Here is a 22,816-nt window from a genome sequence, read left to right on the forward strand (position 1 = left end):
AATAAGCGACGCGTCTGAGGCCTTCCACAGGGCGTTGACTGGTTTTGCTGGAGGTGGGTACTCCAACCAGCGCCTGAAGACCACCCTCACTTTAACATTTCAACAAATTGTAGCTCGTATAATGTTATTGTTTTGTAGGCGAAACACGGAGGGTGAAATAGTTGCAAATAATTTGCTACGAAATCATTAACAGTAAAATATAAAAGAAAGCTGTCTGAGATTGTCATCTACACGCTTAAAAACGTTTCTTACTGAGAATTTGCTTAAATGTATGCAACTAAGAGTGATGTCACTAACAAATAAATCAATTTCGACTTGTCCCACGAATTTGGCTACAATTCCACCGCGTAAAATATTAGCTCTCGCCTGTCTAAATGTCTGATTCTGTGGATATGGCAGATATTTGCCAGTGTGGATTACAATTTCGGGCAGAAAATAATTTTTAGGGAGTTATTAAAACTCTCAGATCTTTCTATAAGGGGCGGCCACGGATTTATAACCAGTGACGGAGGCACCACCAAACCATTCTTCTGGGGGAAAAGGAACAAGCGGAAACCAAATTTTCATAAACGGATGCGTGTGATCCAAAAACTACACTGTAACGACTGCGTTGCGAGGTGTGGTATTTTCCTTCCGAGAATCGCGCCTGACACGAGGCCCTCTACTCTACTAGAAATACAATACAGGGCTTTGCCTGAATGCCTGAATGACTACCAATTCTATCAAGTAGATCAGAAACATCAGTCGATATCTAATTAAATACTTACCTTTGTTCAAAAACAGCCTGTTGTCGGTCCTCAGGCAGGAGGGGTAGATGTGCTGGCAGCCTCGAATCTGTGAGAGGGGCCTGGATAGCTCAGACAGTAAGAACACTGATCGAGAATGTAAATGTTCTGGGTTAGAGTCTAGGTCCGGCACACAGATTTCATCTGTCAAGAAGCTTAAAATCACACACCGCCGTGGAATGAAATATTCGTTATGGAAACTTCGTTAATGATTAACCTAAGTATTAAAATACTGTTTGTGGTTATGGAAGATGATTGGAACTACCAGAGTAAATAACGTGATCTAGTTTTATGTTGTTGGTGCTTACACGTGTCCTCTATTTTGTTTACAGTTTACAGGGTGTTACAAAAAGGTACGGCCAGACTTTCAGGAAACATTCTTCACACACAAAGAAAGAAAATACGTTATGTGGACATGTGTCCGGAAACGCTTACTTTCCATGTTAGAGCTCATTTAGTACTTCTCTTCAAATCACATTAATCATTAAATGGAAACAGACAGCAACAGAACGTACCAGCGTGACTTCAAATACTTTGTTACAGGAAATGTTCAAAATGTCCTCCGTTAGCGAGGATACATGCATCCACTCTCCGTCGCATGGAATCCCTGATGCGCTGATGCAGCCCTGGAGAATGGCGTATTGTATCACAGCCGTCCACAATACGAGCACAAAGAGTCTCTACATTTGGTACCGGGGTTGCGTAGACAAGAGCTTTCAAATGCCCCGATAAATGAAAGTCACGAGGGTTGAGGTCAGGAGAGCGTGGAGGCCATGGAATTGGTCCGCCTCTACCAATCCATCGGTCACCGAATCTGTTGTTGAGAAGCGTACGAACACTTCGACTGAAATGTGCAGGAGCTCCATCGTGCATGAACCACATGTTGTGTCGTACTTGTAAAGACACATGTTCTAGCAGCACAGGTAGAATATATCGTATGAAATCATTATAACATGCTCCATTGACTACCGAACCGTACGTGAATGCTTTGGAAGATGATTTCATTCCCATTATCCATAGTGGCCTTGATTTCGACAAGATGTTGTTCATGCAAGACGGAGCTTGACCCCGTCGAAGCAGGAGAGTGATTGACGTCCTGGAGGAGCACTTTGGAGACCGCATTCCGGCTCTGGGGTACCGAGAGGCCACTGGCATGGGCCTCAATTAGCCGTCATATTTTCCGTATCTGAACACATTCAGTTCCTCTTTGTGGGGCTATATTAAAGAAAGTGTGTTCAGCAATAACCCCAAAACCATTGCTGAGCTGAAAACAGCAATTCAGGAGGTCATCGACTGCATCTATGTTCCACCACTTCAGCGGGTTATGCAGACGAAACTAAAATGACCTCTAACATGGAAATTAAGCGTTTCCGGACACATGTCCACATAACATCTTTTGTTTATTTGTGTGTGAGGAATGTTTCCTGAAAGTTTGGTCGTACCTTTTTGAAACACCCTGTATACGTACGCATATGAATATGAACACGAAAGAAAGGAACCACGGAACAGTTTCAACAAAACGTTTTAGTTGCAGTCTAAAATAATTCCAGAAAATTTGTAACAGAGTGCCTCTAAAACACAGTATTCTCAGTTAAAAGATGAGAATTGCAAAACAATTTCTGTTTGGGTTTGTTGTTAACATGCAGTTGCTTGGAAAGGATGAGTAGGACGAAGATGGACACCTTACGGTTCGTAGCTTTAACTCGTTAACAACGCTGATAACTGAGCTGTTACTGCGACTGGAAAAACAGCACAAGATAGCTGGCGGCGCGGAGGTCGCCGCGCTGTCTGGGAGGCAGCGGATGCGAGCCGGCGTCCGGTCTCTCCATTTGTTTCCTGCTGCCTACGTGCCCACTCACGCACTTCTATGCACATTCTTACGATGCCGTGTCTCTTAACGACATTCTCTGTATCTGCGACCCCACGATGAACCACCCTTACAGCGAATTTCGCAAGTACAATTACAGTCTCGAACGGAAAATCGACGAAGCACAGAAACTATCTACATATAATAGAACTGAAATGCGCACTTCGCAAAATCTATACTTTCTTTACATTTTTTCCATGATGGAATAAATTTGTCGGAATATTCATCATTTCTGCTGCTCAAATAAAGAGAGAGATAGAGTGTGAGTGAGTGAGTGAGAGAGAGAGAGAGAGAGAGAGAGAGAGAGAGAGAGAGAGAGAGAGAGAGAGAGAGAGAATGACGGACTGGGCTTCTTTCCCTTACTTTTAGAACAAAGCCAAGGTCTCAGTACAGCCTCAAATTCAAATGCAGGAGGAAGCCACAAATGCTGTCCGTTTATTCTGACTAACCGCCATGTAATCTCTAGAACACGTTCAGGCATACTGCTAGTTGGTGCGTTCCACTAGGTCGCAGCTCATCCCTTTCCTCATCCTTGCCCAGTTGAGATAACCCAAAGTATGAAATGAAATCCACGTCGACCGGACGTTTAATCACAAAATTCGTACCTTCTTAACTCTCAACCTGACGGAACTTACAGGAATTCATTAACACCTGTACCCTAGAGTTTCCTTCCGAGTGAAAGCAGTATAATGGGAAGTTCTACACAGGCTGGACAGAAATATGGAAACACAGAGAGACACGCGTGCTTCACCGGAAACGCAGCTGCTAGCCACGATTGCAGGTGGCGCTGTTGTTATTTGACCACGAAACGCACCAGTGCAATGTCCTCAGTACGTTACAGGTGTCAGTCGAGGTCAGATCAATGTTCTGTACAACCGCAAGTGCATTACGTCGGAGTTAAGTGAATTCGAACGTGGGAGAATTGTTGGTGCTCGTATGTTGGGCGCTTCCGTAAATACGGTAGCCAAAGTGTTTCGTGTTTCTAGTGGCAGTACATCGACGATTTGCATCGCATGCCCTGAAAAATCATTCGCTACGACACAGTGCGGACGAAAGTGTGTGTCGAGTGATCGTGACAGACCGTCACTGACGAGAACTGTGACGAAAACTAAGAGAACGACAGCTGCGAAAGTCACTACAGGAACGTCGCACTCGCGAATCCTGTTAGCACCAAAACGGCACCAAGGGATCTCCATACGCAGGGCGACCTGGAGTTCCAAAACCACTCGTCAGTGACGCAAATGCTCGTCACAGGAAAGCGTGGTGCTGATGCAGTAAGAAAGTCATTTCACACTGTCCCAACGTCTACCCGAGTTTGTCTGGCGTGCGCTGTCCCAAGCCTATCACGTAAACTGCTTGCTGCCAAGAGTGAAATATGGTCGGCGTTCAGTGATGGTTTGGGCAGCAACCTCGTGGTATTCTACAGGTCCCATGGTTACTCTACAAGGATTATGCGATCATTTTGGCTGATGAGGTCCATTCCATGGTACAATATTTATTCCCAAATGGCGCTGATGTGTTCCAACGCTCCAGCTCGCATTGTCCAGGACAGGTTTTGTGAGCACGAGGTGAACTGTCGCGTTTACCCTGGCCACCACAGTCACCAGATCTCAATGTTATTGAGTCTCTGTGGTCTTCTTTGGAGAGAATGGTGCTTGATCGTTAGCCACCTCCATTATTATTACCTGAACTTACCACTATTCTGCAGAAAGAATGGTACAAGATTCCATCGAAAACCATACAGGACCTTTTGCTCGCTACGGGACGACTGGAAGCTGCTTTCAATGCCAGTGGTTTTCCTGACCGTATTAGGCATGCTAATGTGTCGCGTTGTTGGTGTTTCCATATTTCTGTTCATTCCTTGCATATCGTGTCAGACAGGGTTATCGAATAAAGCACCGCAACGTATTTCGCTGAAAATCGTAATATTTCACATGGTATACGCTGTGATGTGTAATGTCCAGTCACGGAATAATCGGTGCGATATTCCTCGATAGCACGGTGACTACCAAACCGTACGTGAATGCTTTGGAAGATGATTTCATTCCCATTATCCATAGTGGCCTTGATTTCGACAAGATGTGGTTCATGCAAGACGGAGCTCGACCCCGTCGAAGCAGGAGAGTGATTGACGTCCTGGAGGAGCAGTTTGGAGACCGCATTCCGGCTCTGGGGTACCGAGAGGCCACTGGCATGGGCCTCAATTAGCAGTCATATTTTCCGTATCTGAACACATTCAATTCCTCTTTGTGGGGCTATATTAAAGAAGTGTGTTCAGCAATAACCACAAAACCATTGCTCAGCTGAAAACAGCAATTCAGGAGGTCATCGACTGCATCTATGTTCCGCCACTTCAGCGGGTTATGCAGAATTTTGCTATTCGTCTGCGCCACATCAACGCCAATGATGGCAGGCATATCGAACATGTCATAACCTAAATCCAAATATCTGTAGGGACGTTTAGCTGTTGAATAAAGTGTGTGCACGCCGTAACTAATTTACGTTTCATATAGTTCAATAAATGTCACCCTGTATCTCTCCTTGCATAGTGTAGTCACATCACAATGTCGCTGATATCCTTCAGCATGCTACTTTCTGTTTATAGTACAGTAAATATAGTTGATATTTCTAGCTAGAAACGACTACACTAGACAATTATTGGTGTGAGTAACTAGACAGCGTGATATCTATAATCATAAGAAGAGTAGCGAACAGTTTAAAGCTGTACTAGCTGTTGTTATACCGTGAAAATTTGTCAAAATTTACGAACAGGTTTTCCAGGTTTTGGTAAACTAATTAAATTATTTAACATTACAATATTTTTTGAGGTATAATATCATCATCAATAAAACTGGTAGTACAAAAACATTTAGCATAGGTCTTAAAGTAGTTGTATTGTCTCTTGGCATGTGAGTCGCTCTGCCTATCTATAATGGCTGTCTTTGTTGATTTATGAACAGATGTTACAGAGAGCCACTTCAAATGAACAGAGCACGTCACAGCACATACCAATACTGCCAACTGTTTTTTACAGCCGCTTTGCATGATATTGTACCTCGAGGTACGTCGCACTATTAAATAATTCAAGCAAGTTAACAGCAAAGTGTGACTGTTACAGGTCTTTGGAAAACCTCTTTATAACAGAGTAGCAGCTGCTGAACACGAGCTAACGAAAGCGCTACGTTCCGACGCGATCGGTCCTTGGAAAGGGCGGTGTACAGAGCCGCGCTCTGAATGACAACTCACTCTTTCAGTGATGACACACGGCCGCTGTCCACGCGATTTGGGATTAAATGACAGCTAAAGCTGCGGCCGGGAACCAGTCATTACGTAGCAGTCAATTGACTGCGTCGGCTTCCGCACTGCTACAAAAATTTGTATTTCACTAGTTGTCTCTGTGACGAGAGCCAATTCGCTATTTGTGATACGACACACAACGACAGGACAACGATTTAGTCGTTGCCTGAACGAGGGACAGTTCATACTTACCATCATAAATGTCTCTGTGAGAACCGGTACAGAGTCCCAGACAATATTCGTTCAGTGGCAACAATTTAAATAACATTTGTTTTCATTTGAGAGTTAAAGAGTAATTGCTCTTCTCTTAGTACGTGAACAAAGTGTGGCCAAGTATAAGAAATAATGCTGCAGTCGGTAAATCTCCAAAAGGTAGGCTACAGGATAATGTTCCGTAAACATCGGAACAATTAGTGACGAGCCACAAATTCGTAACGGACAAAGACGAGGTAGAAATACAAACCATCGCGGCATTCGCATGAGACGAGTGAGAGGAAACAGCTGGAAACCCAAATGAGAATGGTCAAGCTTGGTCGCCCAGCTTTCATTGAGCCATGTCGCTCAGTAAGCAGATCATTCACGAACTAAGCCACTGTTAAACGTGTCATTTTAGCTATTTATCTTCGTTCAGAGCTAAGACTAGGCATATTTGCATTGTAATGGTCATCGTACTAAAAATTCGTAGCAAAAAGTAGATTTCAGGCAAGTATCAAATTAAAAGAAATAGTATATTTTGTGAACCGTTTGGATAAAAATATTAATAAATATTGATTTTGCGGCTCACAAAGGCGTAAAATTACCGCTGATCTAAAAGATACACTGCAACTAAGCCTCGTGTAGCGATCAACAGATATTTTAGTACACGATATAATCCTAAATGAAAAACTGGGCGACTGATGCGATGGATCATCAGATGTTATAGAAAACCTTCAAACACTGGACGAATCGAGATCAGCGCTTATAATACAACTCCAAAGAAAAGCTGAAACAGCCAAACGAAAAGGAAGATGAACTCGCGAGCAGGGAAGGCTAACAACCAATCGCGGAAGGAAAATTTGCCCCTCGGATACAGTGGCAGCATTAGTAATAAAAACTGGTTGTAGGTGCCAGGGGGCTTCATACCTAACACTTTCGTCTTACGTTTAAGGTAGGTGACGCGTGTCCCTTTGCCATCCTCACGTTTCAAAACAAGATTAACTAACAAACACTTTAATTTTCAATGCGAACAGCTTGAGTAACGCTCGTTAATCTTGTAGCTGGTTGCGGCAAGCAGTTGGCAACACTAAATGTAGTATTCGGGATATTTTCCGCAGATTTTCGGCAAAAGCTGCAGCTCGCTTGTGCGATCTACATGTGTCTCCAGATTTACATGACAGGTTTTGCTATGAACAGCTTTATGCATGCTTACCTTAAGAGCAAACTTGGTCCCAATGTTGGACAGCAAGAATTATTTATAAAAGCTACAATCATTCGATGGTGCTGAAGATCCTTATGTTGTGTTTTAATCTATGATAACGACATGAATATAATATGACTCCATACTCAAGATCGCTTTGTCGCTAAAGGATTATATGTCAAGGTATCTAATTCGAAACTGGATGGTTGAAATCGATTTAATTGTTAGAAACCGTCCACCTGGCGAAAAGTAGAGAGGAGTTGGTAAAGCACAATTTCTGATCAATCGACTAAATGACTATTTAATGGATTCGGTGCTAATCGCCTTTGCAGTGTAAGAACACATGATTCAATAAGCTATCAGCAGAATGATATTCACCCTTCAGTTACGCAACATACACACAGCTCGGAGTAAGGAACAACTAAGTGAGTTCACCCAGACCTTGCATGAGCAAGATGTGGTCTCCACAAATATTCACTGAGTAGAGAGACTTGCTTTTACCTTCTTTATGTGAATGGAATAATCGTGGTAGCTGTAGTTTTACTAGCACTGCGTTAACCGTCAACATTTAAGTAACAAGGGACGCAGTACTAACTCATTTGAAAGAGGGTGGGGAAGGAAATCGCTCGCACCTCTTTGAAAGAAGCCTTCACCAGAAGCATTTTAGCGAAACCACGAAAACCTATCTTAAGATAGGTAAGATGATTGGCTAGGGCGCGGCAATTTGCGTGGAGTAGAGACGCGATAATTACGGCCGGTAAGGAGGAAGCATTTAACAAGTAGTAGATTTGTGAATCTATGGAAAGTACGTCTCACCAAAGCAGATAGAGCTGAATTACTCGGCTCCATAAACGCTATAGAGTACTGCTACAGCTGCAGAGGCTCTGCTGTGTCCTAGATCATGGCTCATTCAGGAGCAACCGAATCATCTACTGTGAAAATCGTTTAGCTTCAGAAACGCATTACAATAGCTGGGCGGGAGCGCTTTACACTTCGCCGACACAGCATCGTTATGCCATTCGTACAACACACAGCACATTAATCTGGCGAGACAGTTACGGTAAATTTTACAGACGCGCCTGGCAAAGTGTTGTGAATCGGCCGATAACGCTTTCACATTGCGTAAGATGATGAGAAGTAATGGAATTAACAGTGAATCCGACAACTTGTGCCCCTTTGCCTGTGCACGTACTATTAAGAATGCTGCAATTTTCTGGCGTCTTACGAGGCTTTGGGTCGTTGCTCTCAATGAAGTAACAACGCTCCCGTCTGACGACAGCACCGTGCACTTGTACGGCCAGCTTTCTGAGTCTTAACATGTCTGCTACGCAGTTAGCAAGTATACTGGTACCGTACGAGTGATTACTAGGAAATCTAATGTACATATTGTATGAAGATTTATGGTTGTCAAACAACAATTTGCAATCATCGCGAATCAATTCACGAGTCAAATAAGCTAACATATTGTAACTACAGTCTGTTAAGTAACAGCGTGGTCGGCATTACACACACTTGTTAAAAGATATCGCCTTAGTTCTTTCACAGCCCACTAGGGGGAACCTTTGCTCTTAATGCAATGGCCATAAACCAGTTGTTTACTGTGAATACTCGATTGAGATTTGCACGTGTTTACCGACAATTTAAATGCAAAGAAGGCATCACAGATTTATCAACGATGCTTGATGCCAACTGCCAAACGTAGATTCATCGACAAAAATGAAGATTGGATACTGCAGGAGAACAATGATCCGAAGCACCCCAGCAGGCTTTGCAGCGACTGGAGAAAGGTGTGAAGATACTGGACTCGTCCTCACAGTCGCCTCACGCTACTCACATTGAAAATGTATGATCTTACATCAAAAAAGTTGCAAGGATAAAAAATCTTCACTTTCAAACAGCTGTCAACGCAAATTCGACGCATTTGGAGGTCTCTCCCACACGAGTACGCGGAAAACTTTATTTCAAGTATGCCTCGGAGATGCTAAGCAATTATCGGCGCTGCAAGTCACTGGGCGTATTATTAACTGTATTTTTCTTTTGTTCATATATGCTGTATGCAGTGCTTGATTTGTAAAAAAAAGGAGAGTTTCCGATACTGTGATCTTCCAGGGAGTGTTTTTGAAACTTAGATTTCTTAAAACGTTATTTTAACACCTTCTACGTTTATTTCACATTTTTTCAGTCACAGCAAACGTTCTATCACATTACATCTCAAAATCTGAGGTTATTTTTTTTCCATCAAAGGTACTAGGACAGCATACCGGTGGTACCGTCACAAATCAAGTGCTAGATGTACGTTTATGTTTTAGTGTGTTGTCAAATTAATTTTTCGACTGATTAACCCGACCACGATCACTTTTAACAAACTGTATATAGCAAAAGCTATAGAAACCACAATAAACTCCCTCTATAGACTCTGCAGATAGTCAGCCCGTATTTTCTAACTCGTAAGTTCTGAATTATATACTTTTAAGAGTGACGAGTAGCTTTTTGTATTCGTTTCAGCGACTCACTCAGGCCACTCGGACTCTGTTTGTGATTACAATAGGCAATCACATAATGCTCTCTTTTACCGGCTACCAGGCAATATGTTACAGTAGCCAACGCACTGATCTTGTATTCCTGGCGAAGGGCGCCAGGTGGTGAGGTAGAGAGACAGGTTGGGGTGAAGGAGTGGGCAGAAATCGAGTTCGCGTCCGGCCGTCCGGATTATGTTTCGCGTGATTTATTGATCTGACCGATTTTTCGGTCTTTCTCGTCGTCTATGATGACCTCGAGGTCTATCGAACACTGAACTCTTATTCATTTATTTTTCGTCACGTCTGGTTGCTCTAAAACATTCCAACGGAGGCACTGGATAGGGAGAATGGATTCAGTTGTATATCAGCTAGTTTAACATACCTACAGTCACTTTCATGGGGCTTACACAAAACACTTCAGTCGACGCGAAGTATGCGTTCTTTGCACTAATACTGCCCTCTGTTCAAAAGTTTCAACGCAGTTTTCGAATTTCAGTAGGAGAGTTAAATAGCTCTCGTGGTGTTATATAAGGAGTTTAATTGGGTCCAGTGTAGAAACGTGGAACGTTACCTGTAAAATGCCTATAGTTTGCCTTTAATGAGTCAGTGCTTCATTTGTCATCATTGGTCATGTACGACACGTGATACATCAAAAAAATACAAAACAAATAGGACACGCGAAGGCTTTACGTTTAACTAAGCTCAATGATACGACTGAAACAAGGCTGCAAATTCTCAAGCGACCTGATGGAACATAAGGACTGCTTGACACAAAATTAGTCTTTCGTAGGATTTTCTGTCCCTCTGATTTGTCCCCGGCTCAATTTGTGTGCAGTAAGTTCGATTCCTTAGTGTGTGCAAAACGACTGTAGGATGCTTAAATGTTTACGAGAAACAGTTTTCTGTTCTCATCGCAACGCTACTGACAGTTGAACCGGATCGATGATCGGGATCGGCGGCTCCATAAAAATCAGAAGCAAAGCTGGCTCCTAATCAATGCATCTGAAGCGAGACACGCCGAGATCTGGCCGCACGTGCGCACACGCACGCTTTTTAGGATGGCACGATGTACAGCGGCGTTCGTTGAAATCCGGCGGTCGGCGCCCAGACCTCTGCTGCTCTCAGCACAGACACGAAACCCTAGCAGCTGATACTTCACGAATGTACGCTCCAAACTTCTATAGCTTTGCCCTCAACGACCTAAATATCGCCCCAGCATGAAATCCTACGTAAAGGGTGTAAGAAGAGAGGCCCATACGATCAGACGAGAAAACGGTGCTACTTTCACGCTAGGGACAAGTCCGAAAGCGACACCGACGCTCAGAGTAACTTACGCACTTTGTATCACAACAATATTAAAACACGCGATAACTTTTAAAAGGCAAAGTAGTAATCAACAGTTCGTTGTCAGCTACTTATTCCGAGACAGGACAATGGCAGTTTTTGAGAGTAACTCACGAAAACTTGAAGGAAAAACGAACGCATTTGATCTATGAAAGGGATTTACCTGTTTTTCCGCACTACATTTTCAGAATGTTGGGAAACAGTTGGAAGAGAGCCATTTCCCCATCCCACAGTTAATGTGGCACGGCAATTTCCCGATGACTGAGCATATCCGACTCGGGGAAATCACAGCAAGCTTTTGTCTTCGCCTTACCGTGGCAACATAGCACTATCTTGCATAATCGAGTCCTGGAGAGAATTCAGTTTGCTTACAAAGACTGCTGTTAACTGTATCGACGCCAGTCCGATGCTCAGCTGCGATGGTCTTCGTGAGATTCACATCGTATGCCTTCTTTCACAGAAATGAAAAATATTTGAGTTATATTTTTTACCACAAAGACGCGTCGATAGGTAAATATTTTTCGGCGATATTTTGCTGGTGATTTATTGCACGTGGGAATGTCCTGTGACTGCTGTGACGGTCGCGTGGCAGTCAGAGATAATACACGTAGTTTCATTACCAAACACATCGCCGAAAAATACGGAAAAAGTGATAATTTCGTTAGTGACAGTCTTATTAAATAGCACTTGCGTGGTTTTAATTCCAAGATTCCTCATATGAGGGTCAGGGGACGAACCGAATTAACAACAGATTTCATAAAATTAATAATCCGTAAGCATTGTTACTGGCTGAGGAATAAACCTTTATATAAATTAAGCTGGGAGCAGACATTTGGATGTCGCAGCAAAGGTTACACTTCATTAAGCGCCAAATGCAGACTTGTCCAGTTTTTTTCCACTAACGAAGACGGAAAGTACCCGGTGGATTAAGGATAGTACTTATCGTAAATTCGAGGTCAGAGTTAATTGTTTTGCCCTTAATTTCACGACCGCGTTTACAGTTGGTGCGGTCGGCGAGATGGTAAGCGCAGTGTTAGAGCGAGGGTGTGGGCGCAGCTCACCGGCAGAGGCGTGCGAGTCGGCGCCGCGCAGGCAGGAGTGCAGGCCGCGCGGGCGGCGGCGCGCGGAGCCACAGGCCGCCTCCAGCGTCATGGCGCGACTGAGCCGGCCGCGCCGCGCCGCGCAGCGTCCCCCACCAGCCCGGCCTTCGTTACTGCCGGCTCCGTTACGGCGCGCAGTCTGGCCGCACCGTCCACCCGACCACACCATTTATCGACGCCTCGATGACCCCGTGCCGAGTCGAACTGCCTAGTCGACCTGCTCCCACACGGTTCCCGAAACCGCCTCTTCTGGATGACAGCATGCGTCGAGTCCCACCTCGTTACAGCACACACTCGTACAGTATTTCGCTGCCAGACGTCGTGTCCACCGGTGAACGTATCCCGAGGGAGTGTTTCGGGGACATTCATGTTCACGCAACATACGTACACTGAGGTGACAAAAGTCGTTAAATACTGATCCGGACACTCGGACAGATGACGGTAGCATCGTGTACACGAGATATAGAAGGGCAGTTCGTTGGAGGAGCTGTCATTTCTACCCCGCGATTCGCGTGAAAAGGTTTCCGAAGTGATTATGGCCGCAAGACGGGAATTAATAGACTTTGAAAGCGGAATGGTAGTTGGAGCTACATGTACGGAACGTCCAATTTCGGAAATCTCTAAAGAATTCAATATTCTTAGATCCACAGCATCAAGAGTGTGTCGAGAATACTACATTTCGGGCATTACCTCTCACCACGGGCAACACAGCCAACTACGGTATTCACTTAGCGACCGAGAGCAACAGCCTGTGCGTAGAGTTTTCAGTCCTAACTTTGGTGTTAGCAGAACAGCCAACACCGTGTTACGAGTGAAGGCCGAAATGCACGCGTTTTAGCTCACGCAGGCTGGCGTGTGTAGGGAAGAACTATACTGACGTGAGGTCTGGAACATGACAAGGAATGAGAATTCAGAAAGTGGACGTAATTAGTCTCATACTTAACTTTAATCCATTAATGATGAACGTCGCTCTTGACAGTGCGTGATTCAGAGTATTATCTGTTCAGAGTACATTCATAGTAACTGAATATGGCGCCTTGCTAGGTCGTAGCAAGTGACGTAGCTCAAGGCTACGCTAAACTGTCGTCTCTCCAAATGAGAGCGTATGTAGACAGTGAACCATCGCTAGCAAAGTCGGCTGTACAACTGGGGCGGGTGCTAGGGAGTCTCTCTTAGACTAGACCTGCCGTGTTGCGGCGCTCGTTCTGCAATCACTGATGGTGGCGACACGCGGGTCCGCCGATTTGAAGGCTACCACCTAGCAAGTGTGGTGTCTGGCGGTGACACCACAGGAGGAGGAGATTAATGTTTAACGTCCCGTCGACAACGAGGTCATTAGAGTCGGACCGAAAGCTCGGGTGAGGGAAGGATGGGGAAGGAAATCGGCGGTGCCCTTTCAAAGGAACTATCCCGGCATTTGCCTAAAGCGATTTAGGGAAATCACGGAAAACCTAAATCAGGATGGCCGGAGACGGGATTGAACCGTCGTCCTCCCGAATGCGAGTCCAGTGTGCTAACCACTGCGCCACCTCGCTCGGTGGTGACACCACACTAACAGTCAAGCGACACTGCTTCAAATAACCGCAGAAACCAGTGTCGGACCTACGACGAATGTACCCGTTAGGACAATGCAGTGAAATTCGGCGTTACTGGGCTACGGCGGCAGACGAGCGACCCGAGTGCTAGTACAATATCGCTTGCTGCGCCTCTCCTGGGCTAGTGATCGTGTCGGTCGGACCGTAGACGACTGAAAAACTGTTGGCTGTTCAGGTGAGTCGCGATTACAGTTGGTAAGAGCCGATGGTAGGGTTCGAGTATGGCGCAAACCCCACGACGCCAGGCAGCGAGTTCTCAATGACTCACTGTGCAATCTGGTGGTGACTCCATAATAGTATGGGCCGTGTTTACAGGGAATGGAACGGGTCCTCTAGTCCAACTGAACAAGAATTGACCAGAGACGGTGGTGGTCGGTTGTTTGGAGCCGTTGGCCGCCATTCGTGGGTTTCATGTTACCAAACAGTAATGGAATTTTTATGGATGACAATGCACCATGTCACTGGACCACATTTGTTTGCGACTGGTTTGAAGAGCGTTCTTGACAGCTCGGGCAAATGATTTCGCCACCCAGATGTCCGACATGAATCCCATCGAACATTTATGGGACGTAATCGAGAAGTCACTTCGTGCACAAATTCCTATACCGGCAACACTTTCGCAGTTATGAACGGTTATAGAGGCACCGTGGTTCAATATTTCCGCACGGGACTTCCATCGACTTGTTGAGTGCATGCCACGCCGAGGTGCTGCACTACGCTGGGCGAAAAAAGGTGCAACACGATATACAAGATATCACATCACTTCTGTTACGTCAGTGTAGATTTCAATGTTGTCGGTGACCAACAAATCCATCAGCGACATTGCAACCCTTCCAAAACTTCCCAAGTCGACTTTTCGTGATATTATTGTAGGCTGGAGACGCGAAGGAACGACCAAAGCTAAACAAAGCCCAGGTAGACCTCATGTACTAACAGACATGAGTCGACGCGCATTGAGGAGGGTTGTGGTAAAAATTCGCGTGCAATCAGGAGGAGGAATCACTCTCGAGTTCAAAAATTCTACCAGCAGTCTTACTAGCATAATGACTGTGCGCAGCGAGATACAAAGAATTGGGTATAGTGCCTGAGCAGCTCCTTCTAAACCGCGTATTTCTGTAGTCGATGCTAAACAACACTTGAAGCGGTGTAATGAACGATGCACAGTGGATGGCTGAAAAAGAGTGATGTCAAGTAATAAATCACACTATAATCACCTGCAATTCGATGAAAGGGTTAGAGTTTGGCGAATGTCTGGAGAATGTTACCTACCATCGTATATGCTACCAACAATGAAGTACGGAGGAGCTGGCGGTATAGGGGTGTTTTTCGTGGTCCCCTTATTGCAAAGGAACACTCCGGAGACGATGATTGGTTGTATAAACATGAGAATTCACGCTGTCTTCAAGCAGCACCTACGAAGCAATGGTATGTGGACAATAATATTCCCGAAATGAACTAACCTGCATAGAGCCCGGCGGGAATCCAATGGAACACCTCTGGGATGCGTTAGGAGGTTGACTTCGCTCCAGACCCTACCGCCCAACATCACGACTTTCTCTGGTTTCGGCTCTTGAGGAAGAATGGGTTGCCGGCCGTGGTGGCCGAGCGGTTCTAGGCGCTTTAGTCCGGAACCGCGCGACTGCTACGGTCGCAAGTTCGAATCCTGCCTCGGGCATGAATGTGTGTGATGTCCTTAGGTTAGTTAGGTTTAAGTGGCTCTAAGTTCTGGGGGACTGATGACCTCAGATGTTAAGTCCCATAGTGCTCAGAGCCATTTGAAGAATGGTTTGCCATTCGTCCACAGACATTTAGACACCTTAAATGTCTGCAGCAGAGTTCAAGCCATCATAAAGGCGAATTGTGGTCACATCCCCTATTAATGTCCACTAACAGGTTTCCGGATACTTTTGCTCAGATAGTGTACAGTACTATTGGGTGAGATGTCTTCTAGCGATTCAGTCAACTGAGCGTGAAATATATGCTTCAGTCTCTCCTACTGGGCACATTTCAGCTGCGAAGTGTTAATACTTCACTCATATACAGTAAATCAAATACGCTGTAAATCTCAAATAATTCGGAAACCGTCTAAGTTATAACTTTCATAGACGCCGGTAGTAAATTAGTTCATTATTCTTCTTACGGGTTTGATGTGACCCTTCACAAGAAAACGTCGAGTAGCTAAAGCTGACGACCACAGCCGAGCCGAGGACTTGGTCCACCTCGACCTATCCACCCTTCGCCGTATGTTTAGTTGAGAAGTTCGCGGTCGCCACGTCCTAAATGCGCGAGTGCGCCATCATGTTGGGAACACATTTCCTGCCGGACTGACAGTGGAAAATCTTGCAATAAATCCAGCAGTACCCCTTGCAGGAATCCAGAGTATCTGAGACCTGTTAGCCGGTACGGAAGAACGAACGGCCCAATAAGACGACGATAAATGATACCAACCTACAGATCAACGCGAATCGTTGCTAAAGTTCACGTGAATGTGTGGCATGAAGATTTTAGTCATCCCAGATGTGGCTGCTTCAACAGTTCAAAACATACTCCATGGTGAAGTGAGTTCTATCCGTAAAAAGAACAAGGCGTGGAAATACAAGAATATCGACACAGTGATGACGCGTAGCGGAAAATTCGCGGAGCTAATGCATGCACGTTCTGTCGGTGGCAAGGAAATAAGATGCTCGCATGGGACACGTCAGCGGCATGGCCAATGTTTCGAGCTCGTGTCGTGGAATTCTCTTTTACGAGGGATTGCTAAAAAGCAGTTTTTTTATCTGAAAACTTAAATATTTTTTAAATAAAGCGAACGTTATTAACATTCTACGTCTTTATTCTTAATGTCGACATATTTCAGCCCTCTGCTGCTAGAGGGCTCCGAATTTTAGCGTGTCACATGGGGGTGTGTAACGTAGCTATGTCGGTGTGTGAGACACAGCGTGATGTAATCGAATTCCGAATGTGAAGAGTACGTGGAGCAGCCTCTTCTTCAGCTTGACATTGGCAGCCCACACACGATCACTGCATCTGCAGCAATCCGCCGCCTTAGGTCCACTGCCATTCATTGTCTTCTACACAGTCCCAACTTCGCACCATCCGATTTTCATTTGTTTCCAAAACTTAAAGAACAACTTTGAAGACTTCGCTTTGATAGTGATGAAGCGGTGCAAGCAGAGGTGAGGTTTTAGCTTCGTTAACCAAATGAAACATTCTACAGTGACGGTATCAACAAACCGGTATCTCGTTGGGAGAAATGTGTTGGTCGCCAGGGTTACTACGGTGAGAAAGAAATATGTACGCACGAAGAATCCATATATAGAAGATTAATAACGTTTGTTTTATTTAAAAAGCTTCGAGAATTTTCAAATAAAAAATTCAGAGGCACTACTTAGCAAGCCTTCATACTTCTTAAAGCCGATTGTGCACAGCGTCCGAGTGCTTACATGCTTGGTTACATGTCAGTTTTCGCAGCCGTTACAGTCGCACGAAAATGCTTTGTGATGGGCTGAGGTGATCCGGAGAACGTTCTCGATATGCGTTATACAGCTCTACTATTACGTCTAGCTTCACTTTCCTCATACTCTTCAAACCAGTATTCCGCCATTTTCTGTTGTTTCGGTCGTCCTTAGTCCTCAATGACGGACTGACAAGTAAACGGAACGCTGAAGGTGTGATTGAGAATAGAGTCGAGTCCTCAGTTACCTGACGTCTCGTGCCGTCTGTAGTCGTGTGCGTACCGTGTAGCGGGAGATTTGAAAGTGAACCGATATTCAAACTTATTTCATATCCAGACGGTATTTTTCCGCCACGAGTTCTTTATCGAAACTTTATGTACAAAGTCCCCATTAAAATCCCTGACAGCCAGTATAAAGAATTATGAAACGCTCTGTAAATATTGCAGTTATTGTCTTCGCCTACAAGTCTGATCATCATGTCCCTTATTGTAGATAGTATTTTCTTTCCTCCCCTAACCTGTGGAGAACCCTCTCATTTCCTATTTCACTAGTGCATTTAGTTTTCATCATCCTTCTGTAACACTGCATCTCAAACGCATTCGATTCTCTTGCTTTTCGTTTTTCCCGTATCCGTGATTGACTTCAGCACAATTATGTGCTGTACTCTAGACATAATTATATTAATGTCTGCTGCTAGTATCCTAGATTTGAAATAAAGGAACGCAACGTGATTTCACTTTCGTAATTTCGATACATCATTTCGGAAAAATTAGAGTATTTATAAATTGAAGGATACGAATAATCAGTCGTCAGCTGAAATTTTTTTTACTAAATTAAGTTAATTAATTAAGTTCATTTAATAAAAATTTGTTTAGTTGACGACTGATTATATTTATCCTTAAAACGTGCTTCACAGCTGCTGATTGACGGTCGCGAATAGTATTTATAAATTACGTTTCTCTCTTTTGAACGTCAAAGCGAGTGCTGTATTATGCGGACGTTCGTGATTTCATATGAAAATAAAGAAATATATGGCATCGGATACGAAGGAAACGGACGTATTGGTATAGGTTAATGCGGCGGGTGATCTTGCATCTGGCTCGAATCGGCGCGGTGGACAACGACGGTTAGTATGGTGCGCCGGCGAGCCTGACTAGTTTCCAGGCCGTTTCCGGCGCTCATTTGCACAACTGCTAGGGTATTCACGAATTCCCACATCAGAAAATACGATACGCAAACGTCTAGAATGCGAAACCACACAGAAAAAAAGTTTACAGATTCATAGACAGATGTGGCACACGAATTCCCACGCTTCTGCATCTACGTCTACGACTACATCTACACCTATGCTCCGCATGCCACCTTACGGTATGTGGTGGAGGGTGCTTCGTGCACCACTGTCACTTGGCCCCCTTTCCCTGTTCCAGTCGCGTACGGTTCGCGGGAGAACGAGAGCTGGTCAGCCTTCATGGCCTTGGTTCAAATGGCTCTGAGCACTATGGGACTCAACTTCTGAGGTCATTAGTCCCCTAGAACTTAGAACTATTAAACCTAACTATCCTAAGGACATCACACACATCCATGCCCGAGGCAGGATTCGAACCTGCGGCCGTAGCGGTCTCGCGGTTCCAGACTGAAGCGCCTAGAACCGCAGGGCCACTTCAGCCGGCCTTCCAACGAATCTCAGTATGGAATCAGCCTCATTCGCGATTAATTTTATGTGGTAGTTTCACTTCAAATCGCTCTGTGCGCATACTCCTAGATATCTCATGGAAGTAACTGCTTCCAGTGATTTTCCTGCAATCATGTAATCATAAAATTAAGGATCTTTCTGTCTATATATTCGCAATACGTCACATTTGTTTACGTTGAGGGTAAGTTGACATTCTCTGCACCGATCGTGGATCCTCCACAGTTCTTTCTGCATTCGCTACAATTTTCTGCCATTGCGACTTCTCTATCTACAACAGCTCCGCGAAAAGTCCTACGGAATTTCCGCTGTGATCTGCTAGGTCATTTATGTATAGTGTGAAAAGTAATAATCCCGTAACACTCCGCCGGCCGGGGTGGTCGAGCGGTTCTAGGCGCTACAGTCTGGAACCGCGCCTCGGGCATGGATGTTTGTGATGACTTTAGGTTAGTTAGGTTTAAGTAGTTCTGAGTTCTAGGGGACTCATAACCTTAGAAGTTAAATCCCATAGTGCTCAGAGCCATTTGAACCCGTAAAACTCCCTTAAGGCACTGCCGAAGTTACTTTTACGTCCTTAGTGCAACTGACGACCGTGACAACAGAAAAGGCATTAGGCCACAAAGTTAAGTTAAAATAAATTCGTTAAATCGGAAAACAATGGATCCCGTACTACTTAATAACCACTAAAAAGAGAGGACAGTAAAGACCGGAGTGTAGTGCATGTATCTCCACGATATCTGTATAAAATTAGGCAGAGAGGAAGTTAATGTGTGTCGATTGCTGTATGTCTTTCAGAAACCACCAGTTTTCAATAAAAATTACGCAAATACTGCACCAAATTGAAGTGAGGAAGGGTGAGGTTTAACGCCTCGTCGACGACGATATCGTTACAGACTGAGCACGGGCTTGGACTGAGCTAGTGTACGGTAGGAAAATATCCGTGGCCTTCCGAAAGGAACCATTTCGACGTTCGCCCTAAGCGACTTAGGTAAGTCATATAAAACCTGTATCTGGATGGCCAGCCGAGCACTTGAATCCAGCCATTCAGAATGCTAATCCATTGGTTTAAATGTTACTACCATCTACATCCGCATGCATGCATGCACGCACGTCCGAAAGAACACTGCATCGTTCTTCTAGCTGTTTTTGTGGTCTTCAGTCCAAAGACTGGTTTGATGCAGCAGAGAAGCAGGAGAAGCGGAACTGGCGTTCTTCTTAACAATACCGTATTTATCCGCTGATACCAGGCAGCGACTTTTAATTGAAGTAACCTTACATAATGTGATTACGAGTGCAGGGACGACGACACACGGCAATTTCGGTCTGGCCGTGGGACATGCACGGACAGCCAAAGTGGTTAAGGTGACCGCTCGCGTAAGAGGGAAATCCGGGTTCGAAAGCCGATCCAGCACAAATTTTCATTGTCGTCATTCCCTTATACGTGATGGCTGTTCGCATTCACAACGTTTCATATATTTACAGCAATTGTTCCAAACGCACGCAGTATGATCACGAGAACATTTGTATATTATGTCGTTTGGACTTTTCGCACTCGAGACGATTGGAGTGCAACTTCAGCGGCTTTGACAGTCGTAGCACCAGGACCTAGACAGGTGTTGCCGTAAGTCACCTAAACTATACTGTACACATGCGTTGACGCCAATTGGTCACAGAACGAAACCAACACGACACCGAGTAGGGCGTAAATTCACATCCGACCGTGAACATTTACTTTTTATGTGGTTACCCTTAGTCAATTTCACGCTCGTTTCCTTCCGAGAGTGTTCCTCAGTGAGCACGGCCGAGTTGCCACTGCGCTGCTCCACTTCACTTCCTACACGCGGTATTTTCGGTTTCGGTTCTGCGAAAGGCTACCTTTCTCCATTTAGCTGACCATAAAAGAAAATTTACACGAAGTACCAAATGATTCCTCCCAAACATTTATGACTTTTAGTCTTGGTAAACTATTTAGCGTTCAGTGTATGGGAGTGGGCACTTCATACATGTATCCCTGCACGATCATTTCGTTTTCTTCTTTTTATGTTTGGTTCCAAGTCATTTGAAGTTTAATGGATATGAGATTATTTATATCGATACTGTATATTTGCATAGGACAATATTTATTTAAAGCACTATTGGCCAATTTCGACAAGCCCTTTTCGAGTGGGAAGTCCACGAATATGCGCCACATAATATCCAAACAACAGTGAGGGCTTTTAATCGTACAGAGTAGCACACAATCAATAAATACGTAAACGTTACTTCTGCAAAACAAATCTAATTTGTTTTTAGTGTAAAAATGTCTATATTGCAATAACTGGAAAAGGTGGTTTAAATAAATACTGTTCTATGAAAATATACAATTTCGGCGAAAAAAACATTTTTTCAAAATGTTGCTGTCTGTGGAACAGTCTTGGAATACATACGCACTACCAGGACTCAGAATTTTTCTACAGGCTTTTCACGTGACGAATATTGTCTCTATTTCCTTGAGTGTTCCTTTGTGTGTCCTATGTATGTACGAATGGTATATGAATCGTGAAATTTATCAACATTTTAGATACTGTTGCAATAGCCGCAACCTGACACATCTGTTGTTTATTTAAAAACCACATCTAATTCTCTGTAACTTTGGTACATGACACTATAAAATAGAAACACATGACAGGTACGATTATAGCTTTAACTCTGCACGTATTATCACAGTCGACACTTTATAATGCCTAATTGAGTTATTTATTTTTAATATAAAAACTAATTTTTTCGATCCTAGATACATTACATGTCTAAAATATCAATATTGAGTTACTAGATACCTAATCAGTGGAGACGATAAGTTTCACCTATCAAACCACCCAGTAAACATGTCTGAAAAAAATCTGGAAATATGTCGGTGGAGGTCTTATCCGCCCATGTGGAGGTGGGAGAAGTAGAAAAGAACAGTGTTTCTTTTTTCGCTGTCGACGATGTTTGGAGATAAAAAAATTTATCGTCGTGCGTCGTAACACTTGATGGCACGTCCGCGTGTGGTGCTGTGACACGAAATAAGCGCGTGCCACTGCAAGGCGACACGCACGTTGCAGCAGTATGGCTGACGTCATCGTGCGGGTGGATGGTCCTGCCCAGGACAACCGACGTGTCGTAACAAAAGAACTCCGTGATTTTCTGCGTACATGTCATTCTGCTAGCATGCCCCAATTTTTCACTGGTAGGATTGAGACACAATGGCTCTGAGCACTATGGGACTCAACATCTTAGGTCATAAGTCCCCTAGAACTTAGAACTACTTAAACCTAACTAACCTAAGGACATCACACACATCCATGCCCGAGGCAGGATTCGAACCTGCGACCGTAGCAGTCGCACGGATCCGGACTGCGCGCCTAGAACCGCGAGACCACCGCGGCCGGCGAGACACAATGAAACTTAACTCGCTGAAAGTAATGTTTCACCTCCATTTGTTCATTTAGCTGGATGTAAAACAATTTACACCTGAGTGAAACGCTGTGTAGCACTTTCTTCGGAGACAGAGCACTGAAAGAAAACTTAACCCGTACATTATGTCATGCACGAGGCGTCTGGAAGAGCGAGCTAGCTGAGATGTGTTTTCGGCGGTTTGCATACCCGTCCAGGCGGATGCTGTAAATGGCCTTCTGTCTCTACAACGTTACGACCGCCTGTATCTCGACTAAGTGACTGACGGTCGAGCTTGGAAGGGGGCGATGGCGGTTTGCGGGTACCCACGTGCGCAATGTGTCTGCAGCAGCG

At 44.5% G+C, this 22,816-nt stretch overlaps 1 protein-coding gene across 6 annotated transcripts in view; it reads right to left on the minus strand.

The window, feature by feature from the left end:
• Positions 1-22,816, minus strand: part of LOC126299587 (ras GTPase-activating protein raskol-like) — a 703,968-nt gene that overhangs the window by 302,365 nt on the left and 378,787 nt on the right. The window contains exon 1 of one of the 6 annotated variants that reach the window (XM_049991605.1): positions 12,270-12,446. The exons of the other annotated variants lie outside the window; for them this stretch is intronic. Within the exon in view, the coding sequence (XP_049847562.1) occupies positions 12,270-12,360 (91 nt within the window). The 5' untranslated portion in view covers positions 12,361-12,446. Of the gene's footprint in view, positions 1-12,269; positions 12,447-22,816 lie in introns of those variants that run through there. 6 annotated transcript variants of the gene reach the window in all.

This window comes from Schistocerca gregaria, chromosome X (genome assembly GCF_023897955.1).
Source record: "Schistocerca gregaria isolate iqSchGreg1 chromosome X, iqSchGreg1.2, whole genome shotgun sequence".
Lineage (NCBI taxonomy): Eukaryota > Metazoa > Arthropoda > Insecta > Orthoptera > Acrididae > Schistocerca > Schistocerca gregaria.